This window comes from Acanthopagrus latus, chromosome 14 (genome assembly GCF_904848185.1).
Source record: "Acanthopagrus latus isolate v.2019 chromosome 14, fAcaLat1.1, whole genome shotgun sequence".
Taxonomy (NCBI): Eukaryota; Metazoa; Chordata; class Actinopteri; order Spariformes; family Sparidae; genus Acanthopagrus; species Acanthopagrus latus.
The window spans coordinates 16159328-16184926 of NC_051052.1; the positions used below are offsets into that span (position 1 = coordinate 16159328).

Below are 25599 nucleotides of genomic sequence, written 5' to 3' on the forward strand. Positions count from 1 at the left end.
TAAAACCAAAATCGAACGGCTATTTGTGAGCGTTTACACAATGAGACAAAAACATGTTATTTCATTAGTTTTATTTACACGCAATTTTTTTGAAATGCAGAAACAAAATGCAACGCATCAACAGTGTCACAGTTAGCCAGTGTTTGTATATTTAAAATCATAAGCCATTTAAATCTGGAGAGAAAAAATAAAAACATTGCAAGAACCAACGCACATAACACAAATGCCAAGGGAGCTGCGTATAAAAGCAAAAGAGGGACAGATCCTGTACGATGAATACTAAACAGCTTATAACAAACCCTGCCTGCGGGCCAGCTCATGTGTTTTTTGACATGCAAAGAGTTCAAAGGTTAAAGTGTAGTGTAAGAAAAAAAGGGAGGAAGTCAGTCTGGCATTGTGATTAACGCTCGTGTTGTAGGTCAAGTGGAACACATCATCAGGGCTGAATGATTGGTCAACCTGAGCAAAGCTTTCAAAGTCTCATGCTGTTCAGAGAGTCATCTTAAAGCTACTTGGCAACGTGTGAAGTGTCTTTATCGAGTCACAAGGGAGTTTTTCTTACTTAAACACTGAGCTGAACATGTGTTAAAGGGCGGCTCCGCCAATTTTACTCTTTAAAGTGTGTTTGCATATGTGAACAAAGTAGTATGAAGCCTTTTGTAGCGCCAGAGGAAGCTGCATGTAATCTGATAATTATTCTCCAGTGATTTCACTCAGTGGCCGAGTTGCATTTTGGGTAATGTAGTCACCAGGTTTTGAAAAATAAGTCCAGCCTAATGCTGCATTCACGTGCTCTTCGGTCGCATCAAGTCAATATTTCTGTCCTCAGTGTGTCAGAGTATGAACACCAAAGACAAGTTGTTTTGCATTTTACAAACACGTTGACCACCTTGATAAACTTTTTTTTTTTTAAGACACTCAAAGCGGAAAGCCGCCTTCCTTTTCGAAACCTGGCACCTTCACAACCCACGGTGCAGTTGAGCCACTGATTGACGTCACTTGAGGCAAATTATCAGATTACATGCAGCTTCGTCTGGAGGCACAAAAGGTTTTTTTTTCTCTCTCCATAAGACCTGTAAACACACTTTAATGTGTAAAATTGGTGTAATGACCCTTTATGGAAGCATTGGGGCGAGACAATACCGAACCCATGTGAACAGAAGTTGTAAAAGTGAGCCTAAAAGATACAATGACTGACTGGTTAAAGCACAGCTTATCATCACAACTTGAAAACCACGACCAGGAAATCATCTTTTTTTTTCCTTCTTTTTTTTGAAACAATGAAAAACAAACGAACCTCAGCGACTGCAGAGCACGAGGTGAAACTTTTAAAGTCTTGAGCGAGTGCTGAGAGCATCCTGTCTGCATCCATGATGTGGCTGGTGGTTAATCGAAGGTTTATGTCCATGGCATCATTCCCTGAGAGTGAAGAACTGCACACCCCGAGCAAAACACACATCAGCACTGGAATTTTTTTTCTTTTCTTTTCTTTTTTTTTTTTTTACTAAAAAAAGGTAAAACCTCACTCATCCCATTGAAGTTCCTCAAATGTTCACTTCTTCTGAATGCATCGACTACTTTGGATCGACCACAGTGGCTCAGAATACTTGTTTTATGTTTTGTTTTTTTTTGCTAAGTGAGAAGTGGCACTAGTTGAAAAAGCTCAGGTGTAGATATGGAAGTTTCTCAACCTAACCTAGTTTACTATTCGCACATAGCCACCGAACACCTCCGGCTACAGGGAGAAGAGGAAACCAGAACAGACAAGAATCAACACAGGATCTATTCAACTGGGGAAGAAAAAGAGAGTCGTGAAAAGGATTTGTAGGTAATGCTACTCAACAGATGGTGATCACATGAACTCTAAAACATCCACATTTACAAAAAGTATGGGTTAAAGATTAAAAAAAAAAAAAAAAAGGAGCGAAAAAACCCTATAAAAAGGAAACAAAAAAACCCTCAGAATAGCCGAGGTTTAAGGGTCCAAATATAATAAAATCATTATCTCTTTCAATTAATAAATACATCATTCAGAATCCATAAAAATAACACATAAAAAAAACCATCACAGATAAAACAAGAAATAAATTAAGCAGGATATCAAGCGAGTCGTTCGTCATCGGACCCGAGCGAACGACTCGCAATTCCCATTTTAAACAAATTCAGAGAGGCAGCACTTTGACTCAGAAACACGGATCCCCAGTGCACATTTGAGAGGATACTTTCGCACGGACTTGTGCGAGTCTAACGCACTGATTTTTTTTTTTTTTCAAACGAGGAAGAAACGCGTCAAAGTGCTGCCTCTCGCTCTGTCCTCTCCTCCAAGTCATTATTGCTGGTGTGATTGAGATAAAAGTGGGGGAATCGAGGGAAGGGGGAAGGGGAGGCAAGCATGAGTGGAGAAAAGTACAAACAAATAAGCACCATTTTGAAATATCAGTCCTCCTCCGTTAGCACCTCGTTTCCTCCTCTCAGGGCCAGAGGGAAAAAAAAAAAAAGGGGAAGAAAAGGACCCTGCTGGAGCTTTTTCTTCGCTCCTCCATCCCGTTCAGATCGTCAGACATGAAGCGAGCAAAGGTTGAAGGGAGGGAGGCAGGAAGGGAGGAAATCTTAGTAAATGTGATGCAGCTGATGTTGGCATCAGAAGCAGTAGAGATCGTGCTGCTCCCCGGCAAAGCGAGCATTCCTGTTGTTTCTGTTTGTCAGACCTCCTACATCTTTGTCCGTTTGAATGCCCGCAGGAGCTTCAGTCCACCTTCTCCCTGCGGCAGCATTTCATAACCTGCTCGTCGTCTCCTCTTCCTGTTGCTCCTTTTTTTTCTGTTTTTGTTCTGGGTGTGCTTGTAGTGAAGTCGTGCACTTGCTTATTTCAAATCCAATACCCTGTCTCCTAAGCATGCACAGTGAGCGTGTTGTTTTTTGTTTTTAAACGTGTAAAAAGGTTTTCGTTTAGTCGTCTCCAGGCGGTGAGTTCTTTTTTTCTTCTCATTTCTACGGCACAAAAGTGTCTGGAAACAAAAATGCAAATTGTTTTTTTATTCTTTTTTCTCATCCCCGTGTTTTCATTTTCCCGTTGAAGATTTGGAGTGTTAGACGAAGACGCGACTGTGTCTGTTGAGTTTCAGGATCTTTCCCAGTCTCTGCTTGGCTGTGGCCATTCCTTTTTTGGGCCGCTTGCCTGAAGAAAGAAAAACAAAAATGAGACTGAATGTTAATGGAAAGAAGAAAGAACCTAATTATTAAATCATTAAAAAATAATTAATTTCAGCTGTCCAGTATTTCTATAAAATGGCGATCTTTAAATATCAGAATGTCCTAGACCACAAGTTGACATATTTAAAGGAATTGAATGTTTTGATTAACAGTCCAAAACCACCAGAACAAGGTAAATTATTAACTATTTATCATTAATTTAATCTTCACATCATGGAGAGCTGGGGTAGCTGTCTTTAATTGTAAACTGCATGTTTACATTTATTTCTATTTTCATGTTATTTACGTCATGTTTAAATTAATTCAACTTCCTCTCTGCAATTAAAAAATCCACATTCTATTAATGTGTAAATATTTGTTCACATCACATTTGAGAAACTTTCCCTCTTCAGCTGGTGAGCGTGAAAACATTTGTCTGCTGTCTCTTCACAGTACGAAGAAGTAAAAATAATCTGCAAACCTTTCGTTGCCTGATTGCTGATAGGTGGGGGGTTGGGGGCGTGCCTCTTGGAGGGGTGCAGCGGCGGAGACATTGAGGGGTCACAGTACTGGTAGTCCGTCTCTGGGCTGCTGCCGTGGCTCCGGTTAAGGGGGCTGGGCAGCCCCTGATTGTCCCAGGCCTCGCTGCTGTTGCCCTGGCTGTCCATCGGGCTCTTGTCCCCCTGCAGGCGGTGCTGGTGCTGCGCCGCCTCCCTCTGCTCCAGCGGCGAGCACTGGCTGGGGCTGGACCACCAGGGTTTCTGGGGCGAGGCTACCTTCTCCGGCTTGGAGGAGCACAGCAGACCAGCCATGGACAGCATCCCCTGAATGGCCTCTTCTGTGCTGGGTGAGGTAGGACGTTCTCTGCAGGGAGAACACAGGACTTGTTTACATCTCAAGTGCTCTTAAAAACTACAAGTGACGTGACCATTTTCAGGCATTTCTTACCGTTTGAGTGGTTTGTGTTTGTGCCTGAGTTTCTGGCCAGACTGGTCCAGCTCTATGGTGTGCCCTGAGCCGTTCTGGTGAGACGAGCCCTTCTCCTCCTCGTCCTCCTGGGAGCTGTCTGAATCCTCGTCAGAAGAGGATGACGACGAAGACGACGATGACGATTTATGCTGCATTAACAGAGAGATTTCATGTGATTGAGCCGCACGTACTTCGGTGTAAAAAATGAAGGCGTCAGGACAGCTGAGGGTTTTAAATAGCTCAGTATTGATTGTGGTTTTCCTTCCTTTCAGTCAGTGTGACACATGATCCTGAGGTTCTTACCTCTGTGGGAGAGTCACTGTCTGACTCCACGTCTGACACCCCGGAGTGTCCTGAGACTTCTTCCCTGAGTTCAGTCTTCACCCTCTCCAGAGCCCCTGGCAAAACACACAAACACACTTTGAGTTTAAAATGTTCATAATGATTTAAACTACTCTGCTTATATACATCTGATTAAGGATGATAGGAGCTCAAAGTAGTGACTGACTGAGGACTGTGGGTTTGTCCACCGTGCTGTGCTGCTCTTGACCGTCGTGTGTCCTCTCCAACTTCACATCCACACAACTCTTTGGTGGGCCCTGGCCAACAGGTGACCGTTCACCCTCCGTCTTCACCGGGCTGCTGCCTGGCCGCCTTAAATCTCTGCACGCACAAAGACACATGTTGAAATGATGAAACACGATGTAACCTCGCCATGAAATACAGAGAATCCTGACTGCAGAATAATAATAAGTCCCCCGTTATTTGAATTTTTAAAAAAGCATTTGTTATGAAGCTTACGGCAGTAACTTACCGCAAATGACCTCTGAGCCTTCATTAATAAGAAGACCGAAGTGAAGCGAGCTCTCACCTGATGATTCTGCCGTTGACCAGCATTAGCCGGAGGTGGTTGTCGTCTAAAGACTCTGCAGCAGCAGCCGATGCAGTCGACACTTTGTTGAGCTTCCCATGAACCTTGGCACAGAACGCCTCATCCTGAATGGAACAGAACGTCAGTCAATAAACATAAGCTATTACACGTAATAAAAAAATAATAAAGCTAAAATAATTTGAGTAGATTTTGTGATCTGCCTCCTCACCTCCTCCAGCGGTCCCACCTCCAGCCTCCTCAGCACCTCCCTGGTGTGCCGCTCCAAGATGTCCAGGTTCGAGGGCACCTTGGGGGCCTGTCGTTGCTGCTCCCTCAGCCGCCTGGCCGCCCTTCTCGCCTGCCGGGCCTGGCACAGCTTCTCCAGTGTGGAGCGAGTGGCCGGGCAGCCGTTTGATCCAGATGCTACTCCACACCCACTTCCCTGAGATTTCACTGGCTTGCTACCGCTGACCGGTTCCTCCTAAGCAGCAAACACATCATGGAGTCAAGTTACTGAAGAAGTCAGAAGAAATTCATGAATTTCCTGAAAGATGTTTGAAAGTTTTAGCCTCATAATCAGCTGTCAGTTTAGCTTTTGGCCTCCTGTAGGTGGGATGTGAAGCTGGGCTAAACTTTTGAGTTACGTAGAATAACAAAGTCCATCAAACAAAACAGAACAACAGATCACAGCGGCACAAAATTAGTGCTAAATATAGCACCAGAGTGCTCCTCAAAAGCACATCAACAAGGCAAAATGAATCTCGTAATAGCTGTGTATAAAAGAGAGAGAAGGGTCTGAGGACGGACTGTAAGATGCTACAAAAAGCTGGGGCTGTTGCTTGTTTTCAGGACAATTTATTATCATTAAAAACAGCACTAATGCATCTATTCAGAACCTAAGCTCCTCTCAGGGCTGACAAAAATAACCGCATATATCGTATATCCTTCCCTCTTCTTCCCCTCTTACCTCCAGGTAGCGGATTTCCTTAGTCAGCTCTTTAATGAGATGGTTTGGCCTGATATGATCCGGTACCTCACTGGTGGGCTCAGTCACCTGCCAAGCAACAGCAGAGCACATTGAGAACAGAAAGAAGTCTGTTGTTGATCACTGACACACATCAAGCAGATAAGAACAAAAGGCGGCGATGTCTCCGACCGTGTAACAATAACCATCTGGACTGTTGAGGTGACTGTGAGAACTCTCACCTCTCGTTTCAACCAGGTCCTCAGTGCACTGATTAAAGCCTTCACTCCCTCCACTAGGTGGGTCGGTGGCGGACAGTTGTCCTCTCGTAGCTCTGAGGTGGGTGGGAAAGAAAAAACAAATAATACAAGAGTTAAGTCTGTAAAAAAAACAAAAAAAAAACAGCAGAGAGAAAACTGCAAAATGTTAAAAGGAGAATCATTTTATACTCAAACGTCCCAAGATAGATAATATTTAGACCTTGGTGGGAAGATTTAACCTGACCACCATTTTCCACATGGATCATGCTCATATCGTCTCTCACCCAGTAGAAAAGTTTAAAATTTTCATATACACAAAAGCATAAACTCTATGAAAACTGATCTCCCTCAGGCGATCGTTCTTTATATAATCTTGTTTAAATCAATCTAACAGAACAACCGTTATAGCCAAGACACACATTATTTCTGCAGCAGAAAGCCGAGGCTTCTGTCTTCTGCCTCATCACTTTGTACCGCCATGACGATGCCATTATGTTATATAATGTGCGTTACACAATGTTGGGACAACAAGCAGTGATGCCAACAAATGGTGGGAGAGGAGCAGAGAAGCAGGTTGATAGTTGTCAGAAAGCGACTGAGAGAAATTAGACAACGTATATATATTGTTATCATTATTGATTTAATTCTTTGTCTCAAAAACTAAAACATATACATAGTTTGAGTGATAAGATGTATTTCATTCATGTTTCTAAATGTTTCTACAATGTTCTGGATCACAACGTTTTGTGTTTTTTAAATATAATGTGATTACTTTTATCATCTCTTCTGCTTCAGTGACAGTTAGCTTTAGATAGCCTTAAGTTGTACAGATTTCAGGGATATGAATCATTTGGAGATATTCCAAGAAATGACTTCACTGAGAGCAAAAACAAAGATGCAAGCGTTTCTTTTTAAGTTGCCAATATTGCATCTTGTGGTATTGGAGCGCATCAATGCTTTTGACAGTGGAGATAAAATGTATCCACGGCACAGTAGTTTTGGAGCCGTTCTGGGTCTGAGCCTGGACTGTTATCATAACTAATATTGTCTCTGACGGTAGCAATTTTAATTCCATCATTTAGACCGCACACATTTGAACAGATGCTCCTACAAAATCAACCACCTGCTCTACATTTACAGCCTTTTATCCATTTTTATTTGTTGTTATGGTTCTGACAGATCTAATATGTAAAACATCCTACTTCTATATAATAATGCGTGTTCTCGTCTCCATGTTTGTACATATTATCATTTGTCTCTCACCTTTTAGCGTTTCCAGGAGGTTCTTGGCCACATACCAACAGATGGCCTCAAAGTACGGAAACTTAAAGAGGTCTGGGGTTTTCAGACGACGCTCCATTTCGTAACACCTGCGAAGCAACAGATGGAGCACAAAATGGTTCAGTGATAAACGTAAAGCAGATTAACATAAATCGAGCCATCCCTGTATTTGATGTGCCGTTTACCTGAGCTGCATGCCAATATTGAGGTTGTGAAGGAAGTTCCCTCCAAACGCCATGCAATCCTGAGAGGTGAGAACAGCATGGATCCAGCCTGCAGGGGGCGCCAGAGCACAGCGGTTTACACAACGAACCCACAGACTGACAACAATAACACACTTAGAGAGATGACAGCTAAATTGATAACTTAATAAAGGGTACTTAAGCGTTGTAAGAGAAAAATTCAAGAACATTCAAGGTGCACAGACTGACAATCATCACATCTGAATTGTTACTATAAAGGCAAGTTTGAAAAATCAAAAATGACTGTTAAACCCACTGCACACACAACTTCAAGCTTAATCCTAATAGTGAAAACATAACTGTTAAAATTAAGCCTTTTCAAAACTTTTTAGGATTTTGCACGAACAGACATTTAGGCCACTGATCGCACACAAAAAAACTCCTGTGTCCGGACGAAAACAAACTTCTTTCCCTCCCACAGTCCGCCTTTAAAAAAGATAAGGTTGTCCGTTAAATGACGGGTTCTCCCTCTAATAAACATTCCTCTTTCCACAACATAAAGTGAGAGAAAGCAGAGTCTAAGGGGGTTTTCTTTAAGTCTGATGGACAGGCCTGATAATGCACTGGTTGACTGACCTACTGTGCTCTCTGACCCCCACTTAATTCCCACCTCTCCACACCCTCTCTGCTAAAAAAGCCCTTCTTTACAGCGCTGCTTCAGCCGACTGAGAAAGCATTGCTAGAAGACTGATTGTCCAGCAGTTGACGGACTGAACTGAGCTTTTTGTGTCCAAGTGCATGGCGACAGCAAAGGAACTCGATCGGCTTAAAAAACTCTTTTGAGAGGCTAATGGAAGGGTAATTGTATGACAGGAGACGTTAGCGTCACTTTTGTAAGAGAAAGCATATTCTGTTAGCGACACGTAACACAAACATCTTTTTTACCCTGCTGGTTAAAGTGATGTCAGCTTACGAAGTCATGTGCAGAGAAAGCTGTGATCTGCAGCATCACTGCCACTTTCATCATATTACATAATAGCACTGTTTCTCCTCATTTTTCCATTGTAATCATGATCATTAAGAACTGTTTGGGTTGTTGCTCAGGAAGAAATTCCCTCTCTGTTATTTTCCCCTGGCAATGACAGAGGACCTTCAGGAGGCCTGTATTTTCCTGGCAGCAGCCCTGGGAAGCATGATTATTTTCACTTTTGAACGCATGTGAAAAGACAAACAAATCCCGACAACAGGTCAGCTGGGTTGGCACTCAAGAGTTAGTCAGACGACAGCTACACCGACTACGTTTACACGTGCAAAATATTCTGTTTTGCCCTTATCCATAAAAGAAAATACTCCAACTAAGCTGTGTTCATAGCTACAGATATAGGAATATCTCCTGATATTCCTGTTCCTGACATTCATGCATATTAAAAAAAACCTGCTGATATCCAAGTCACGATGTTTAAAAGTAGGTGCTTCTCTCCTTCCAAACAGAAATGGGATTGTCTGTAATTTGGCATCTCTACACTGGATGTATCAGGAAGAAAATCTTTACCCCAGCCTCCATGCACAGAGATGGCAACAGTGCATCGCAAATTCATCTCAATTGAGAAACATGTTCTAATTCTACAAAGAATGCTCCTAAAATCTTAATAGTATCTGCATGTCGAGCATGTCTAAATCAGGAAACTTCATATCCAAATTCAGAATATCTAAACTGAATATGCTGTTTACATGACACCGTATAAAATCAAGAATAGAGTAATATGAGGTGTATGTAAACGTAGCCACTGATACAACACTAGTGAAACAGACAGCCGTACTGTATGTCCAAAATGTACTGTGTACCAGGGTGCTCCGAGGGTGCGTTCATGTTCTGAACAATGGAGCCCAAATAAGTTTTTTCATTAGACCTCAGTGGTGCTTTCAACACACTCCACAGCATATTTCTTGACAGACCAGAAACAAGGTGCAACTTTCTGGCACAGTCCTACACTGGTTTGAGTCCTTCTTGAAGGATGTGGAAACTACTTTGTGTTGATTGGTAGGAACATATCAGTCAGAATAGCTGCGTTTCCTCTCTGGAAATGTGTTCAAGCATAACAGAGTGAAAGAAAACTGGTGTATGGCTTTAGACTTTTTAAAATGGTGGCTATATTTAAAAGCTTACATGCCGATCAGAAATGTTCAGTGCCGCAAACCCCACACCCACAGTTCCTGTACTTTTGGAAAGTACTACCCCTTGAGCAGGACATTTTTAGGAGGTAAAATAATGTCACCAGGGCTTAATTTAGACCCCGACCCCTGCAGCTGGAAATCCAAGTTCCTACTAAGGTTCCTAGACCCTGGGGTAAGTTCCTGTGGTGGAAGTGTGGCTAATGTCTTCCTGTTTTTCAGTACTTGGTACATTTGTGAAAAGTCAGTGTGAACACAATACCAGACCGGAACCTCTTCCTTGGTCCGGACCAGGAGGTGAAAGTAATATCAAAGTCAGCAGTGGAGGAACTTTGAACTTTATGACCGACAGAAACTTCACACAAGCTTAAACAAAGCCACAAACCTGTAGGGATGAGCAGGGTGGTTCCTTGGGGCACAACACACTTGTAACACTTCTCCACTTTGTCCCCAAAGAACACTTCACTCTGATTGGGCGAGGAGCTCCATGCCTCATATAGTGCAAGGTTGGCGGGAGTGGGTTTGATCAAGTAGAAGACCTTCTCACCCTGAAGAGCGGAAGAACAGAGATTTTTCAGTAAATGATCAGCACACTTCAGTGAAACTGAGATGTTGTGTGTCAGATTGAGGAAGCTGTGGTGATGCTGCCGTTATAAACACCCACAAACACCTTGAAATTAAGGTCAGCTTTAGTTCATGGAAGAGGCAGGGTAAGATCACCATGATGGGCACAGCAGTGCTGCCCCCGGAGCTGCCTGATGAATAGATGTGATGTGAGAAGCAGTGTGACCTTTCAGCAAGTGGTGGCCAATCAGCCGTGACTGCCTGCCCTAAATACCTCCGTATTAACAAACACACTGAAAATCACCGAGCTTGACAAATGAAAGGGCAGCGTGGTCTCAGATTAAACAACAAACAAGTAGCTAATTTAGCCTGAAATGTGTCATTGTCAATTCATGCCTGATTTCATGCACACACTCACCCAGAGAACATGGTACCAGACCGAGGTGCCCCCAAAGTCTATGTGGAAATCTGTGTAGCTGTCCTTGACTCCCATAAGGCAGTACTTCTGGACAAAGGGCTTGGGGAAGAAGGAGTCATCTGGCCAGTAGTTCTCTACCCAGGACATCTTCTGAGCCACGTCAGGCACCTCCACCAACTCTGACATCCTTAATGGGCGAAACAGAAGTGTGGTTAGTCTTTAAAGCAGTTACCTTAACTCAAAGTTAATGATTCTCTTTACTGTCATTTTAAGTTAGTTTCCAGTCAGCTATTAATGAATTCAGAATTATTTTTCTGTCGTAAATATTACTGTTGCTTACTGTCTAGAAACAATATATCAGAGCACCAATAAAAAAAATGAACCGATTAAATTGTATCACTATCGATTCAATCCTAACAAAACCCATGTCTACCTGGCATACTGGAAACCCAAAAATGTAGCTGGTTTCAGCTATGTAATTGAAATTCAAAGACCGTGAAGCTGATAAGTGGTCCAGGCTAATGAATTGCATATATATTGACATTGGTATGTATGCAAGCAGAAAAGTAACAATTACCACAACACCTTCTAATTCACAACGGAAACTGATAATAGTGTTTAAGTTAATTCCTGACTTTGGAAACTGCAGTTTTGTTTTGGTTTTTATGTTGTTGTTATGATTTGTTTGCATGTGTTTGAGGCAAAACGATTAAAAAAAGTTGATCATAAAATAAAGGGAAAGTTCGACAAAGTGAAACTACTTAAGATTTACTTGATAAGACTGGACGCTGAAACAAATTTGCAATAATAAACCCTAAACATTGTTAGACATTTTTGTCACACAGCCAGTGTGTGACATGCCTTGACTGACTTGCACTGCTTGCGTTAATTAGGACTCTGTGCTTCCTGAAGCTCTTCCTTGAGCCAACAGAGCGATCAGACCGGGGCATAGCTTACTTAGTGTCAGAGAACTCCAGGCTGATGAGGTTGAGGACCTTCGGTCGATGCGGCGCGGTGAAATACTTGATGAACTCGCTGAGCTTCATCTTGCTGTCTGCCTGCCGTGCCACATCTATCACATCGATGACTTTGTCGCCACCTACATGGGAGATAAGCACCACTTAGTCCATATTACATCAGATGGAGAACTTCTGCAGTGTTGAATGAGAAATATCTTCAACTTTTTAATTGGCTGCTGAGTAGGCGTTGGGTTCACTGGGGTCAGTGGCCTGCTGGCATCTCCATGTGCTTTTAGAGATCAAGCCCTGAGGGAAACTGGCACCAATATGGCAGCGTGGGGAAGGGTTGTACAAGCGAGGCAATCTGTCAATCTGTCCAGACTGGCAGTCCCTGAGGAGGGGGCGTGGGTGGAGGTGAGAGGGCTGATGCTTTTAACGCCTATGTGTGCGTGGGAGACCTCAAACACACCGGCGAATATGTCTATAGATGTGAGAAAGAGTGTACATGTACAGGCTTTGTGTGGCGCATTTTTGAGCGTAAGAGACAGAAAACAGATGCTTAAAAAGGAAAAAGAAAAAAACAAGTCAAAGAAGAGAATACACAGCTAACAGTTGGAACTCTACAAATCACACTCGGGTGACAACTGGGGCCGGAAGTAGGACCGAGCTGCAGTGTGTGTAGCTAGACAGCTGGTTGTTGTATTTTCCCCACACCCCTCCCACTCACCTTTTTTATTGCCCCTTTGCGTGTTCTCCCTCCCTCCCTCCCCCTCAAACACACACACACACACACACACACACACACACACACACACCTCTGAAGGCCCAGCTGGCCAGCGTCTGATGACAGAGAACAGCTGGAGTAGAGGCAGTCAGTCACACAGTGAGAGACAAAGCTGCATGGAAACCACACAACGCCAAGCTCAAACACCAGCCTCACAAACCCGACAGCAAGAAGCCTTTTATCTTGTCCAAAAGCTACAGTACTGAAGCCGCTTGAGAGGCACTTCAGCTACTTCATGTCCTATTGTTACCACCATGATATATCACTACAGCCCGTAATGTTAAAGAGCTTGTTAATTAGGGTAATAGCAGCAAATATGTCTTTGTCAACCAGAAACACTTCTTACTGCACTACAGAGCAGCAAAATGAATCGATTCATTTGGGAACAACCTCATGGAAAAAGTGCAAACGTTATCACTCTTTAGCTTGTTCTAAAGGTAGTTTTGTGATCTCACAGATGTGTACAGTCTGTTTGGAAAGATAAAGCACCTGCCCGGGGGTCAAATGAACGTTTAAATCCGGAGACGCTCTGATCTTCTTCACTGGAAGAATGTCAAGTCAGCCGCACAGCTGCCTGAGGAAATGTTAGATTTAAATGTTGGCTTTGGCCTGAGAATACATTTCATCATTTTGAGCAGAAAGTTGATTTCCATAAAGATCTCAAATATGTATTTAAAGACAAAGCTTGCTGTGGGAATGCAGGCAATAAAGTACAATCCTGACTTCTCCTCTTGGGGTCTGTGTTGCAAACGCTATTGTATAAACGTCACAGATTTACATTTTCTTCAATGTGTGAATCTCTATCAAACCTGTGTTACAAGCTATATTTATGGACCCTCCATCATAAGATGCTCGACCACTGGGCTCAATCGTGGGCCACACACAAAGTTGGCTGCACAACTGCTTACACATTAGTGAGTCACAGAAGACATCAGCGTCCACTCCTGCTCTCTCATTGTCTTCTAACTGTAAGAAATGTAAGCTGACACTCAGTCCCTCGGTCACAACACCTGTGCCTTGGCTTAATGCTCAATAGGGCATGGGAGAGTGAGATAAAGTGAGAGGGGGAGTCTGTAATCTGAACTTAATGATAAAAACACCAGTGGGCTTGGTAATGGTCTTGTAATTGGAGCCGGGAAGTGGCAGGCTGTTTCACTAAGGAAGCGTAGTGGTCACAGAGAGGGTAGTGAAAGCTTAGACGTCACTCATTTAGGACTCATTCAGCCATCGCCTGATGCCCGATAAGTGGGTTAAAACCCCATGAACCTGGAAACCTGTTCATATTGACACACAGATGGTGCCTGCTCAGCAATGGCCACTTAGCTGGCTGCCGTTGGGTGGTTCATAAGCTTTTAAGCAGACTTGAGGATACTGTGTATTCCAATCCACATCCTTCCCAAAGGATAAACTTTAATGAGTTATTGTTAATTTGATACAGCTGACGACACCACAGATACAGTATGTAACATTTCAATGTTTAAATGTCGATTACATATACATATTTTATTGGGTTGTGTACTTATTACATTATCCCAAATGTTTCTAACATGGTTCTAATGCAGAAAATCAACAAGTTTACTAACGTTAGCGGTGCATTTAATTTTGTCATCAGAGAGAGGAAGGAATTTCACAGACAGCCACCTTACTTCAGTTTACCTCAGCTGGAAGCTAGCTAGCAACACTACACAACAAGCGTGTCTGAGGGTTTGAATTCAGGTGAACTCTCACACAACTCAGCACTAACCAGAGACTTGTTTCTCCTGATTCTTTCTTCCTCATCTCTCTGGGTGTATTCCTCAAGAATGTTTGGCTCTGCACCTGACTCTCTCCTCCTGAGGTCCTTTCAGATTTGAGAAACCCCTCCAATGGCAGAAATTTGATTTTTTGCATTTAACTTACCCACATACTGCTCGACATCTTTGACAGAGAAAGTAGGAGGAGGTAGCTTGAGTCCCAGGCCCTCCATCTCCGTGACCCCTATAGGGTAGTTGAAGCCGTGTCTCTCCAGGTACCTGGGTGTCACCTGCTCGCCCTTCATCCGCCTCATAATCTCCTCACCACTGAAACAAGATAATACAAAGTTAAGTTAACTCGATCTGTTAACATTTTATTGTTTTTTTCTTTAAAAAAGGGCAACATTTTGAGTGATTTGAGTGCTTCACGAGATGACTTATATGTCAGTGTTCAAACTAACAGGTTGACAAATGAGACAATTGTTATGTGTACATGTCCATGTGTCCAAATTGATATCTACCTGGCGAAGGTCCTGTTCTGGAGCTCCTTGATAAATACTGAGGTTCCAGCCTGCACTGGCTTCGATCCATCGTCTGGCTCCGTGTAGTCATGCCTGTGCCAGTTGTTGCGCTTTTTCACTGCAACAAACAGGGACAGCAGAGGTTCACAGGGCTGATTCATTCTAATTTTATCATTTTCCCTCTTGAAGCTCCCAAAAGTGGTGAATTATGCACGTTGCCACCACTTTTTGTAAGGACATGAATTCTCCACTCAACCCATGTGCTCAGATTGAAATGGAAATGGAGGGGGGGGGGAGCTTGTCCAATCAAAGCAGAGGGCTTACAACACCATTCAATTAGCCGGTTAATGTCTGCCCTCTGGGCTCCTCAAAGTTGACCCATCCCCCCCATTTGAAGAAGAAAAAAATCAGACTTGCAGAGAATGACCCTTTCCCCCTGGGACCAGTCCAACATACAGAGACAGGGGTGGGAGGGGAAAAGGCTGAATGGAACAAGGGTAAGACATGTAAATGTGAGGCAGAGAATGAGAGGACAGAGTTTGATGAATGAGATATATACATGTTATGACTGAGACAAGCGGGAGACGGAGATACAAAAATAAAAAGCCACTAATGACAAACAGCTGTACTCACTCAGGGAGGGTCCTTGTAGGACATCACAGTTGGGACAGTGGTAAACATCGATATCCACAGCCTGATGCTCTTCTACCTGCACACAGCTGGAGATGGACAGGAGACAGAGTTAGAACAAGTTCACACGCTTTCAAACACATTTAAAACTGTTTCATCTATAAAATGTCACAAACAAGCAACATGCCATCACAAGAATTCACAGCGATTCCTTCAAATGTCTTGTTTTATTGGACCAACTCTCCAAAACACTAAATTTGAAACTCAATAAAATACCAGGCAGCTGACTATCATAAAAGATAAAGAAATCCAGAAACCAGTCACATCACCTTCAAATGATTTCTTGGCTCTCATTAGTGAGACATTTTGAGCGAACAGAGGTTTAAACTGTTTCACTACAGCAGATGTGCAAGTACATGTATCAGCTCCAGCAGTGTTGACTAAATGTGCACTGTTGAGTTCATTGTCTGACTTGGACAAGTTGAAACAGTTAAATCACACCCAAGCGAACGTCAAACTCTGTCAAGCACCGTTTGTGTTACTCGAGGAGATGTCAGGGGTTACACATTCAGGATAAACAAACACTGAGGAACTGCAAAGTACAGTTTGAGTCTAGAAAATGACCTTTGCTCTTATCCATCTGATATGTCAGAACATCTGTGCAGCACTAAACTACTTCATTATAATTTTGTCATAACTGCAACTTCAACAATTTTGGTATCGTACTTTGCCATTTGCCATATTGCAATTCAGGTTTTTACACTTGTAATTTACACTTATACATATTTTAAAAGGAACTATACACAATTTGTTTTCACTCCGATGTTGAAATAATGTGAGGTTTCCTGTTCTTTCCATTCTGCTGTCAATATCTGACAACAGCATAAAGTCAAAAACTTGGAAGTGCATCAACTGCTTGCACAGATAATGACATTTGCTGCAGTCTCGCCATTTTCTCCCATGGATTTGCAATGGTGCTAACTCTACCCCCGACCTCCCTGCAACAGCCGAACCACAGGCACCAACACACATGCATTCCTCTGTTGCATACCAGAGCCTCATTCCAGAGCAGCATGGGTTGAGCAGCAACCCAGTTGCCATTCAGCCTGAATGGACACCAATGGCTATTTAGAGGTATAAAGACCTGCAAGGTGCATGTTTGTGTGACTCAAGCATGTGCGCAAGTCATTTTTATGGTTAAGTGATGTGCACTAAGTGGTGAGGAGGTCACACAAAAAGGACCCTCTGTACTTGTAGGCTGCCATTATGCTTTTCATTTTAAAGTGATTTTTGAGCTCCGAAGACAGTGAGTGCGTTTTATGAGATCATATGGCATGTCCCCACTTGACCTGGAAAACCATTAAACATCATCTGGCTGTATCTTTGTTAAATGTCTGCTTCTAATACTCCTCTGGCAACCCGTGGGCATTTATTTTCTTTGCTTAAAAGCTAAAAAATAAAAAACATTTGGATATTTTGGATAACATATAGTCTGGACAATCTGATTTAAAGCAAGTTAAGAACACATGAAAGAGAACTGACACTGGTCACCGGCTTCAGTTTGTCAGTGAGTGACATATAAATGACGGATTTGTTGCTGGTGAATCCTCAGCTTTTAAAAAGGGGGATGCCTGCAGGAGGGATGGAGCTACTCACAGCCTGCTATCAGCTTTGATCTACAAGAAATTGCAGGAAACTGTAAGGGAAATAAAGCTGAGGGCCATTAACTCATCAGGAAGTGGTGAGCTTGTGTGAATGCTGGCCCCAATCACCCCGGTGAACTAACAGGATATAAACAGTAGCTCCTGCACCCCCGTTCACCACGTATGCAATCTTGTGCTATTATTGGCTGCACTGCAAACATCCATTTGTTGAAAAACCGCACTTGCAAAGCAGACAAGCATATACAGAATAACTTTCAAGACAATGCCACCATGAGTAGAATATACAAATATACAAAATGCAATCAGTAAAAACACAGACAGAAAGCTGCCATCAGTAAAATGTTACAACTCATAAAATACATATAGTGGGGCCAAAACGTCTGAGACCACCTCTACCGTGCACCCTGAAAGAGCCAAATCCCTGAAAAATGCATGCGAATTATAGAATATCTCAGCATCCGGCATGTCCACCTCCTGTTTCCACAAGCCAGCACGGACCCCACAAGTCCACACAAAACCTAATGATCCATGCCACTGCACCATGAACCGACAGCAGCCCCAAGAGAACATTGCAATTCCACAAAAGCCTGGCAAACCATATTCCCCAACCCCCTAACAACTGTAAAAGCAGCTTTCTAAACAAATGCATCACCAGCTCTGCTGTTACTGATGAAATATCTCTACTTCAAATGTCGTATTTGCCATTAAAAAAGGCCCGTTTATATCAGAGTCATCTTTTTCACAAGTTGCCTTCAACTTCAATAGAAGAGGAAAAAGCAATCCTGGGAAGAAAATCAAAAGAGGAAATGCCAGAAAGAGGCTTAAGAAACACTCCTGCTCCTGCACGTGAGCAAGCAGATGACCAACAATAACACAGTGCAGCGCTTGGCTGTAGTATTAAAACTAGCTCATGTATCAGGAATCTTGGTTCAAACATGTGCCTGTTCGCTGGGGGAAAGCATGAGTCACACACAGCCTCTGCCATCGGCTTCGTCCTGGTGTGAGAGAGCGAGGTGACTTTGTTGTCCTCAGCTCACTTTCCTTTATGTAATGCCACAGCAAGAAATCAGGGCACTGTGCCACATACGCTGGCCTGACTCGGTTTATGCGTCACCTGTGATGATTATTGCTTAACAAGGCACCCGCGCTTGCGAAACTGTGTGGACTTGAGACAGAGAATGTAAAAAAACGGGGTGAGGAAGCTCAGCTGAAAGGGAAAGAGGGCCAAGTATTTTCTTCCTGCCTTGCTGAGGCTTTATGGTGAGTTGCATCATCGCAGAGCTGGTGAGTGTGCAAACAGCTCTTGAACCGCTGTGAACCTCAGTTGCTTCGAAAGCACTCAGAGCGAAGATCAGATTGGCGGGGAGAGAACTTGCGTCATCTTCATACTTAATGAGATAGTGTTATCAAATGTTGTGGGACAACAATGCAGCGTATTGTTAGAGAAGGTGAAAGAGAGTACAGTTAATGTGTCACAGAGATTAAAACAAAACCTCGCCTTATTCACACTGGAGGCTTATTGTGTGACGGCACTGCAGCAGATTACCAAGCAAAACATCCCTTCCTGAATGAGGAGATGTGTGTGTACTTGGCTAAACCCCTGCCATCAACAGCCCCTCTCCCTCCACTTCCTCTCATCAAGGGCCTCCTTCCTGTGTGACTGAGAGGGCTTATTCATTAGTCCATGCACTGTGAGGGGTTCATTGTCCTCCATGATCGGTGCAGAAACACAAAAGCTGGAGGCGGGCATCACCATTATTTTAAGCTCTAAATAACTGCTCTGCATGGGGCAGCGACACGCCCATATTAGGGATCTGGCAGATCCCTAATGGATGGGTGGTAAGAGATAGAGATAGAGAGGAGATGAGGGCAGTTAAACACACCTGGCTATCTTTATCTCCCACAGAGGAGCACCTGACTCCTCCTGCCCTTCTCCCTAATGCACTCAGCCAAAGCTTACATAAACAGCACAGGACTTGGACAGCGGTAAGAGCCACTGAGCCCTGACAGATGGATAGGGATCTGTCATTTTGGCCTTCCTGGTTAAATCATTTTAGCAAGCAATGTGTAAAAAGCGACCCAACATCCCTGCAGTGGTTACAGCTTGAAGGAGGCCGGGGGCTTCTCTGTAGTCAGCTGGTAAACAACAAAAGAGGCTCACTTTGTTGTTTATGGGGCGTCATGGGAGCCCCGGGGAGTTTTAACAACTTAATTGTTTTTGGTGCAGGTTGAGTTGCCTTGAGGCTCTGAGCACTGAGGCTCTGTTTTCACACATGTCTTCAGTGTGGTTGTCTTAAGGGCCCCCAGCGCCCCTGTAAAACCTACAAAGTCATCAGTCTTGTGACTGTCTGCTGCTGAAACACATCAGAGGACAAACTCAGTCTGAACTCAAGACTGACTGGTTTGTGGACGCAATCCTCTGTCTACGCTTGTTGTTAGGCATTTTCATGACTTCCTGAATCCAAAACACAATTAATAACTAAGCTGTCCATTTATATTTTGGCCAGGTCTTGACAGTTTTCCACTGAATTTGGATCCAATATGATAAAGAGTTCCAAATCCACTCACATTTCAAAAGGTCTGGTGTTTAGGATTTAGGGGAAGAAAAGGAATCCAACATTCATTATCATTTTTTCATTAGTTTGTAATCATCTGAAAATAAGAATTGATGGGGTCCACCACATTTCCAGAATAGTCCAGAATGAACAAACCAAACACTAGCATGTCTTCGAACTCCTCTTCTTATCCAACCCACAGTCCAAGACCTGAAAACCCTTAATTTTGTTGTCATACATGACAAATAAAGGCACCAAATCCTCATAATTAGGAAGCTAAAACCAGCAAACGTTTGACCATATTACTTGAAAAATTACAAAAACAAAAAATTCATTTCAAAGTTGGTGATTAATTTTCTTTCGATCGACTTATTGTTGCAGCTCAATGCCAGAGTGATATATCTTAAGCCAGAAGTGATATATCATTAATATCATAATTCAATCTGACTGCTGATCAATACATGAGGCCGTTGACCCCTAATCAACATTGATTAAACTAAGAGTGATGCAGTTTACCTGCCCCCATGAGACAGCCTTGTTAATGAATGTAAACACTGCTTTTAACACAAGCTACGCTGTCGCTCTTTACTCTGGCTAATTAACCGAACACACATCCAAACAGACAATTTGAAATGTCTTTCTTGAAAAACAACAGTTTTAAAAAAAAAGAGAAGAATCTTTCCACTCGTCCATCCATTCACTTAGCGTAAACATTAAAAAGGCACTCTGAGAGGCTATCCATCTCTCTTTAGTGTGCTCACACTCTGTGCGACAGTGACGGATCGTGCATTGAACTTGGCTAGCCGGAGCGCCCATCAATCTTTCCTTCTGTCCCCACTGCACCCTACTGGTCTATCATCACCCCCCCACATCCATACCTAAATCAGACAATGGGCGGACCGGAGTGCCTGACACCTACGCCGGGGTAAACCCTATGATCTCACTTGACCCAGTGAGGATTTCCAGCATGCCAACATCCAGAGTGTTGACGTAAATTGGCATCTAGGAAGCCCTGGAAACAATCCATGTACAGAAGCAGGTCTTGTAATTAGGTAAGTCTCTAAATGGTAAATAACAGAGTTCAAACTAACATTTGTAATCCAAACCACAGGACCTCGTAGTGGGTTTCAGTGACTGCCTAGATGATTCTGTCAGAGTGGTGGCATTCAAGATAAATCTGGGTCACGAGAGAACGTAATTTTCTTGTGAAATGGTGGATGGTTTTAGCCCTACAGGGTTTTTCAGATTAAACTATTTAAGCAAGGAAATAAGTCTTAAGTTGATCAGATCAATGAATGGCGTGCCTTCACACATAAGCCAAAAGGTTTAAGAAGCACTGCAACTAGGGATCCGGGTATCTAAAACACAACATGAAGAATGTTAGAATTTGACCATAAGAAATTTCCCCTGCTATTAGGTCGCCACAAGAGAGTTAAACAAACTATCAGCATTGACAGAACTTGGCCCAGATATTGACTGATTGGCCTCAACCAGTCACAATGGGATGTATATCACTGATCTATTCACGGTATTTATTACTTTGACTAAGATGTTCATTTGAACAGGAATCCAGTTACTAAGTCGAAGATTTCCATCACTGTCAATTTGTTTTCCCGCCCGAGTGGTGGTACATTGGACAGTGTCAGGCATTATATGTAACATTTGTGCATGAAAATGTTGGAAAACAACCATACTATTGTCAACGACTGATTGAGTTGTGTACTTAGATTATAATGAAGGTAATAAACTTTAAAACCCTACCTAATTTGTGAACATTTCTTTCTGAGTCACGCAGATAGATTTTCTATTGCCAGAAATTACATACAAAAGTCCACTCCTGATCGACTGATCTAATAATTGGCCGCATTTAACACTGTAACACTGCAGTGAAGTATACAGATTTTAAATGTGGGGAAATCAAATATTTGCAAATACTCTGAGCTGAATCAGTATCAGGGGAGGAAAAACTTGGTTCAACTCCAACAACAACAGAAATTACTTCACTGATCACACCTCCCAAACAGATAAACCACACAGGGTCCTGTTTCCCAGACCCAAGTCCTCACCCCATTAGTCCTGGGCTGTATTGTGCACTGACACACTGAGAGATACAGGTGATGGAAAACAGGACACTTTCCAGAAACTGAGGCAGCGAGACAAAGTCCCCCACACAAACAACAACCCAGCTAGCACATTGACAAACGGGCACCAGGAGGTTGAGCTCCTCTCCTTTCCACTCCATCGGCGTGCCACCATCCACAGCCAGAGAATATCCCTTTCCTTCTGGCCAGCCTCGTGGGAAAGAGGCAGGAAATGTGGCCGTTTTTGGAGCTCTGCTCTGTGTGTGTGTGTGTGAGTATCTGCTTATTAGTCATCAATGGGGGAAGCTCCAACATTTGTTCCTTTTCTTGCTGGCGCATGACACACAGCCAGTCTTTTCTGGCTCCGATTCGCCACAATCGCTGGCCGCCAAGTTTTTTGGCAGAATGCTGAATGTGGTTACGCAATGGCTTCCGTCATTTCAACACGAGCAAATGCAGATTATTGTATTCATAAACAGTTGCCGTGGAGATGCGCCCACACAGGCTGATTCAAAGAACGGGGCATGTGTAACTCATGTCCAAATCGGCCTATGGACTTAGAGCAACGTACATAAAAAGTGACACTTTTACAGTCACGTCAGGTCTTGCTGACTACATGTGTCTGACACACCAAATATAATTTGTCTGAATACAAATAAAGACTTCTTTCATTGTTGGTTACTTTATCGATTAATTGATTAGTTGATTAATCTGTAAGAAGTTAGAAAAATGGGAAAATGTCTGTGTTGACCAGAGCCGAAGACAGTGTCCTATTCTATCCACAAGTTTAAAGTCATGAAGGAGTTTTTTTTAAATATTGACATTTAAGAAGAGTGACTCATAATTTTGACTCCTTTCTGTCTTCCTCAAACTGAACTAATCAATCTTACTAATCTTAACTGTCAAAGTAGCTGACCACTAATCGATGAATCGCTTCAGCTCTAATAAAATTGACAAAAGTTAGAACACAAGTTCTTGATAGCTATGAGGAAATCTTGTAATCCTGCTTGTGTAAGGATCAGAGCAGACAGTGAGCCACACAACAACCCTGTTTTGTCTCTTTGGCAGGTTTTACAGTACCTGACACAATATCTACACTTAACTCTGTCACGCTGAAACCTTAAAGAATAATCTTAACCGCAGAGTCTAGGGTGTTTGTCTTCCTATCGTGTGTGGACTAGGAACATGTATGACTGAAATCAGACATTTTAGTCCCTACATGCCCAGACACAAAAGGGTTTGATTACACAACAACACATTTCCCATTTTGATTTTGACATCTCCCACCCACACACACAGCGTGAATCACACAACACATCTGTAACACCACTGGCCTACTTGTAACATGAAATGAAGAGAAGACACGTGAAAATAAGAAAATAGGACGAAACATATCCATAAAGCAATTCAGGGATATATCCCAGTCTGGTCCCCTTTAAGAAGTCCCCCTGCTCACCACTAGGGGTCTCATGCCATGTGCCTCCTCTGCTTGAAAGGGGGATTTAAATTTCTCAAGCTGTCAATCAAAAGCCCGACCATAACAAGCCCCTTGTTCTCTACCATTAGCTTTCTCATAATATAAAACACAAAATACACACCAAAACACCATAAACACAAGTTACACATGCAGCTTGAAATGTGTATGTTATATAAAAAAAGGATATTAATTAATCTGGTGTTACACTAACCTGGGGATGGTGTCCAAAACAAATGGAAGTTGTTTATAAAACAGATCTCATGTGGATAAGTTTAAAGTACATGGGTTTGGCTGCGGTTGCCATTACCTTGAATAACCCAACTTGGTGAGCCAGATTCCGAGGTTTTGGTCCTCACAGCGGTACACAACAACCGGTGCAGCTGCATTTTGATCTCATAAATCAAACATTTAACTTATCTCTGAAGCGATAACGAGACACAGGCAGACATGCAGCGCCTGTATGTCACGATGACCCCGGCAAAGCTTTCGATCACTCAGGTTTGACTGACACAGCTCGGCGATCCTAATAGATCCGCGTATTAGTGGATAAAAACTACTTGCTTTGGGCAATTTTCCAGTCAATAATGTTCCATATCGACATACTTACAAAGAGCCGATACATGTCTTATGTTTTGGTGTCATTAGTAGAACAATTTACAGGATTTTTCAGAGAACGAAGCCCCACTTTCTTTCGTAAAGTCGTGTCAATAGACGGTTTAAAACCCCCGTCGCCCACCGCTAGCGTTAGCAAGCTAAGTTAGCTACCAGTCTACACCGCTTACAGAGCCGTCGCTTTTCTCTGAGAAACAACCAGTGTTTGTCGCTTCCAACGAGCCACATCCACGGAAGACATCATAACCGACGTACCTGCCGTGAAACCAGTCTTTACAGATGTCGCACTCGATCATAAACCGGCTCACATCGTAGGGCTGCCGGCAGACACAGTACAGCGGGGCCGCCGCCATCTTCCTACTGTCCCCAAACAACGCAGGAATGGAGCGGGGCGGGGATTTAACCCAACGTCCGGAAATACCCGAGGGCCGAGCCGAGCGCGCACGAGATCCTCCAGTCTCGGCGATCCCACCTCTGACGTCAGTTTCCAAATTATTCATTTCCATCTGGTTGTGTGGGCACACCAACAATAGACACAAACTTTTTTCCAACAAAGGACTGACATAACGGGACTGTTTGGGGGATTTTGTCTTTTTTTTTATTATGGTTAATTATTTATCATTGTATATTATAATTCAATATGGGGGCTTATTCTCAGCTGATAATTTATGGGCTAAATAAAGCAACATTTGTGAGCCTCATAGGCCTTAGTGAGTAAATTATATGTTATGATTAGTATATTATTATATCAGTTAACATTATGTGAGGTGAAAGGTGAATTTGAAGATATGTTACTCTTGATACATCTTTACATACATTATACATTTATTAATTTAACCCATTCAGCCTACTTTATCATTACAAACTCATGAAGACCCTCCAAGACATCCATCTTAAATTGACGCCTGTACAAAAAATATGATGATATGACCAGAATGCATGAATGAGCGTGAATCGATGCACATTTAAATGTATTCATATATATTAGATTTAATCAGGAAGTCACATTAGGTAAGATCTCAGGTAGGCAGTATGTTAAGACCATGTGAAGTTCTTTAATTTTGTTTTACACTTGCACCTTAGGGCTTCCGTAGATAGAATCCTAAGTTCGCTTAATTGATTGACTTTTGCACTTACTCACAAATCATGAATAGTAATTAATAAGTAGGGATCCTACGTGTTTGAAGAGCATTTTTATCTCATCGTAAACAGTGATTTGTATTCTAATTTTCTAAAATTTAATTTATATTTTACTTTTTGCTAGAAACATCTGGCGAGCCAAATTAAACGATGGGCCGATTTGGACCACAGGCCTCACTTTGGGTGGCCTTGACATAGACCATATAATACATGAACATAGACTACAACTTAACAATATAACTAGATTAATAATAACTAAATGCATTCTAAAATGTCCTGTATGTAGGTATAAAAAGAATAAAAAATGCAAAACAGTCACACAAAAATCAATTAAACCTTTTGTTAAATAGCCCCATTGATAACAGTGTCAAGTTTCAGTCTACGCTACATAATTTCAAATATTGATTTGTGTAATAATGAAGCCATAAAAATCCGTGCCTTAAATATTAGCATTCATTTTTCTTCCATAATGCTGTAACTTAAGATGACAAAAATTAACAATGCATTAAATGCTGTAAGACCAGCTGCCTGATATAACTTCCAAAACGTGCAGCATCAGCAGAGACTTAT

General features: G+C 42.5%; 1 protein-coding gene across 1 annotated transcript; it reads right to left on the reverse strand.

Annotated features, from left to right (window-relative positions):
- Positions 1-56: 56 nt before the first annotated feature.
- On the reverse strand, positions 57-24291 carry kdm7aa (lysine (K)-specific demethylase 7Aa). The gene is made up of 18 exons (XM_037121594.1): positions 24145-24291; positions 15504-15589; positions 14871-14988; positions 14516-14676; positions 11831-11972; positions 10874-11060; positions 10277-10439; positions 7723-7810; positions 7520-7626; positions 6239-6330; positions 6000-6086; positions 5262-5513; positions 5033-5157; positions 4670-4824; positions 4465-4559; positions 4141-4310; positions 3674-4056; positions 57-3178 (listed from the first exon to the last, which is right to left on the reverse strand). Exons 1-18 carry the CDS (start codon positions 24240-24242, stop codon positions 3090-3092), a joined length of 2598 nt encoding a protein of 865 aa, XP_036977489.1. The 5' UTR covers positions 24243-24291; the 3' UTR covers positions 57-3089.
- Between the last annotated feature and the right edge of the window lie 1308 nt (positions 24292-25599).

Coding starts and splice junctions, on each gene's coding strand:
- kdm7aa (XM_037121594.1), bottom strand. CDS start 24,242: ATGGCGGCGGCCCCGCTGTACTGTGTCTGCCGGCAGCCCTACGATGTG. Junction 14,989..15,503: donor CCTACAAGGACCCTCCCTGA/GTGAGTACAGCT, acceptor TGTTTGTTGCAG/TGAAAAAGCGCAACAACTGG. Junction 3,179..3,673: donor CAGCAATCAGGCAACGAAAG/GTTTGCAGATTA, acceptor TTCTTTCTTCAG/GCAAGCGGCCCAAAAAAGGA.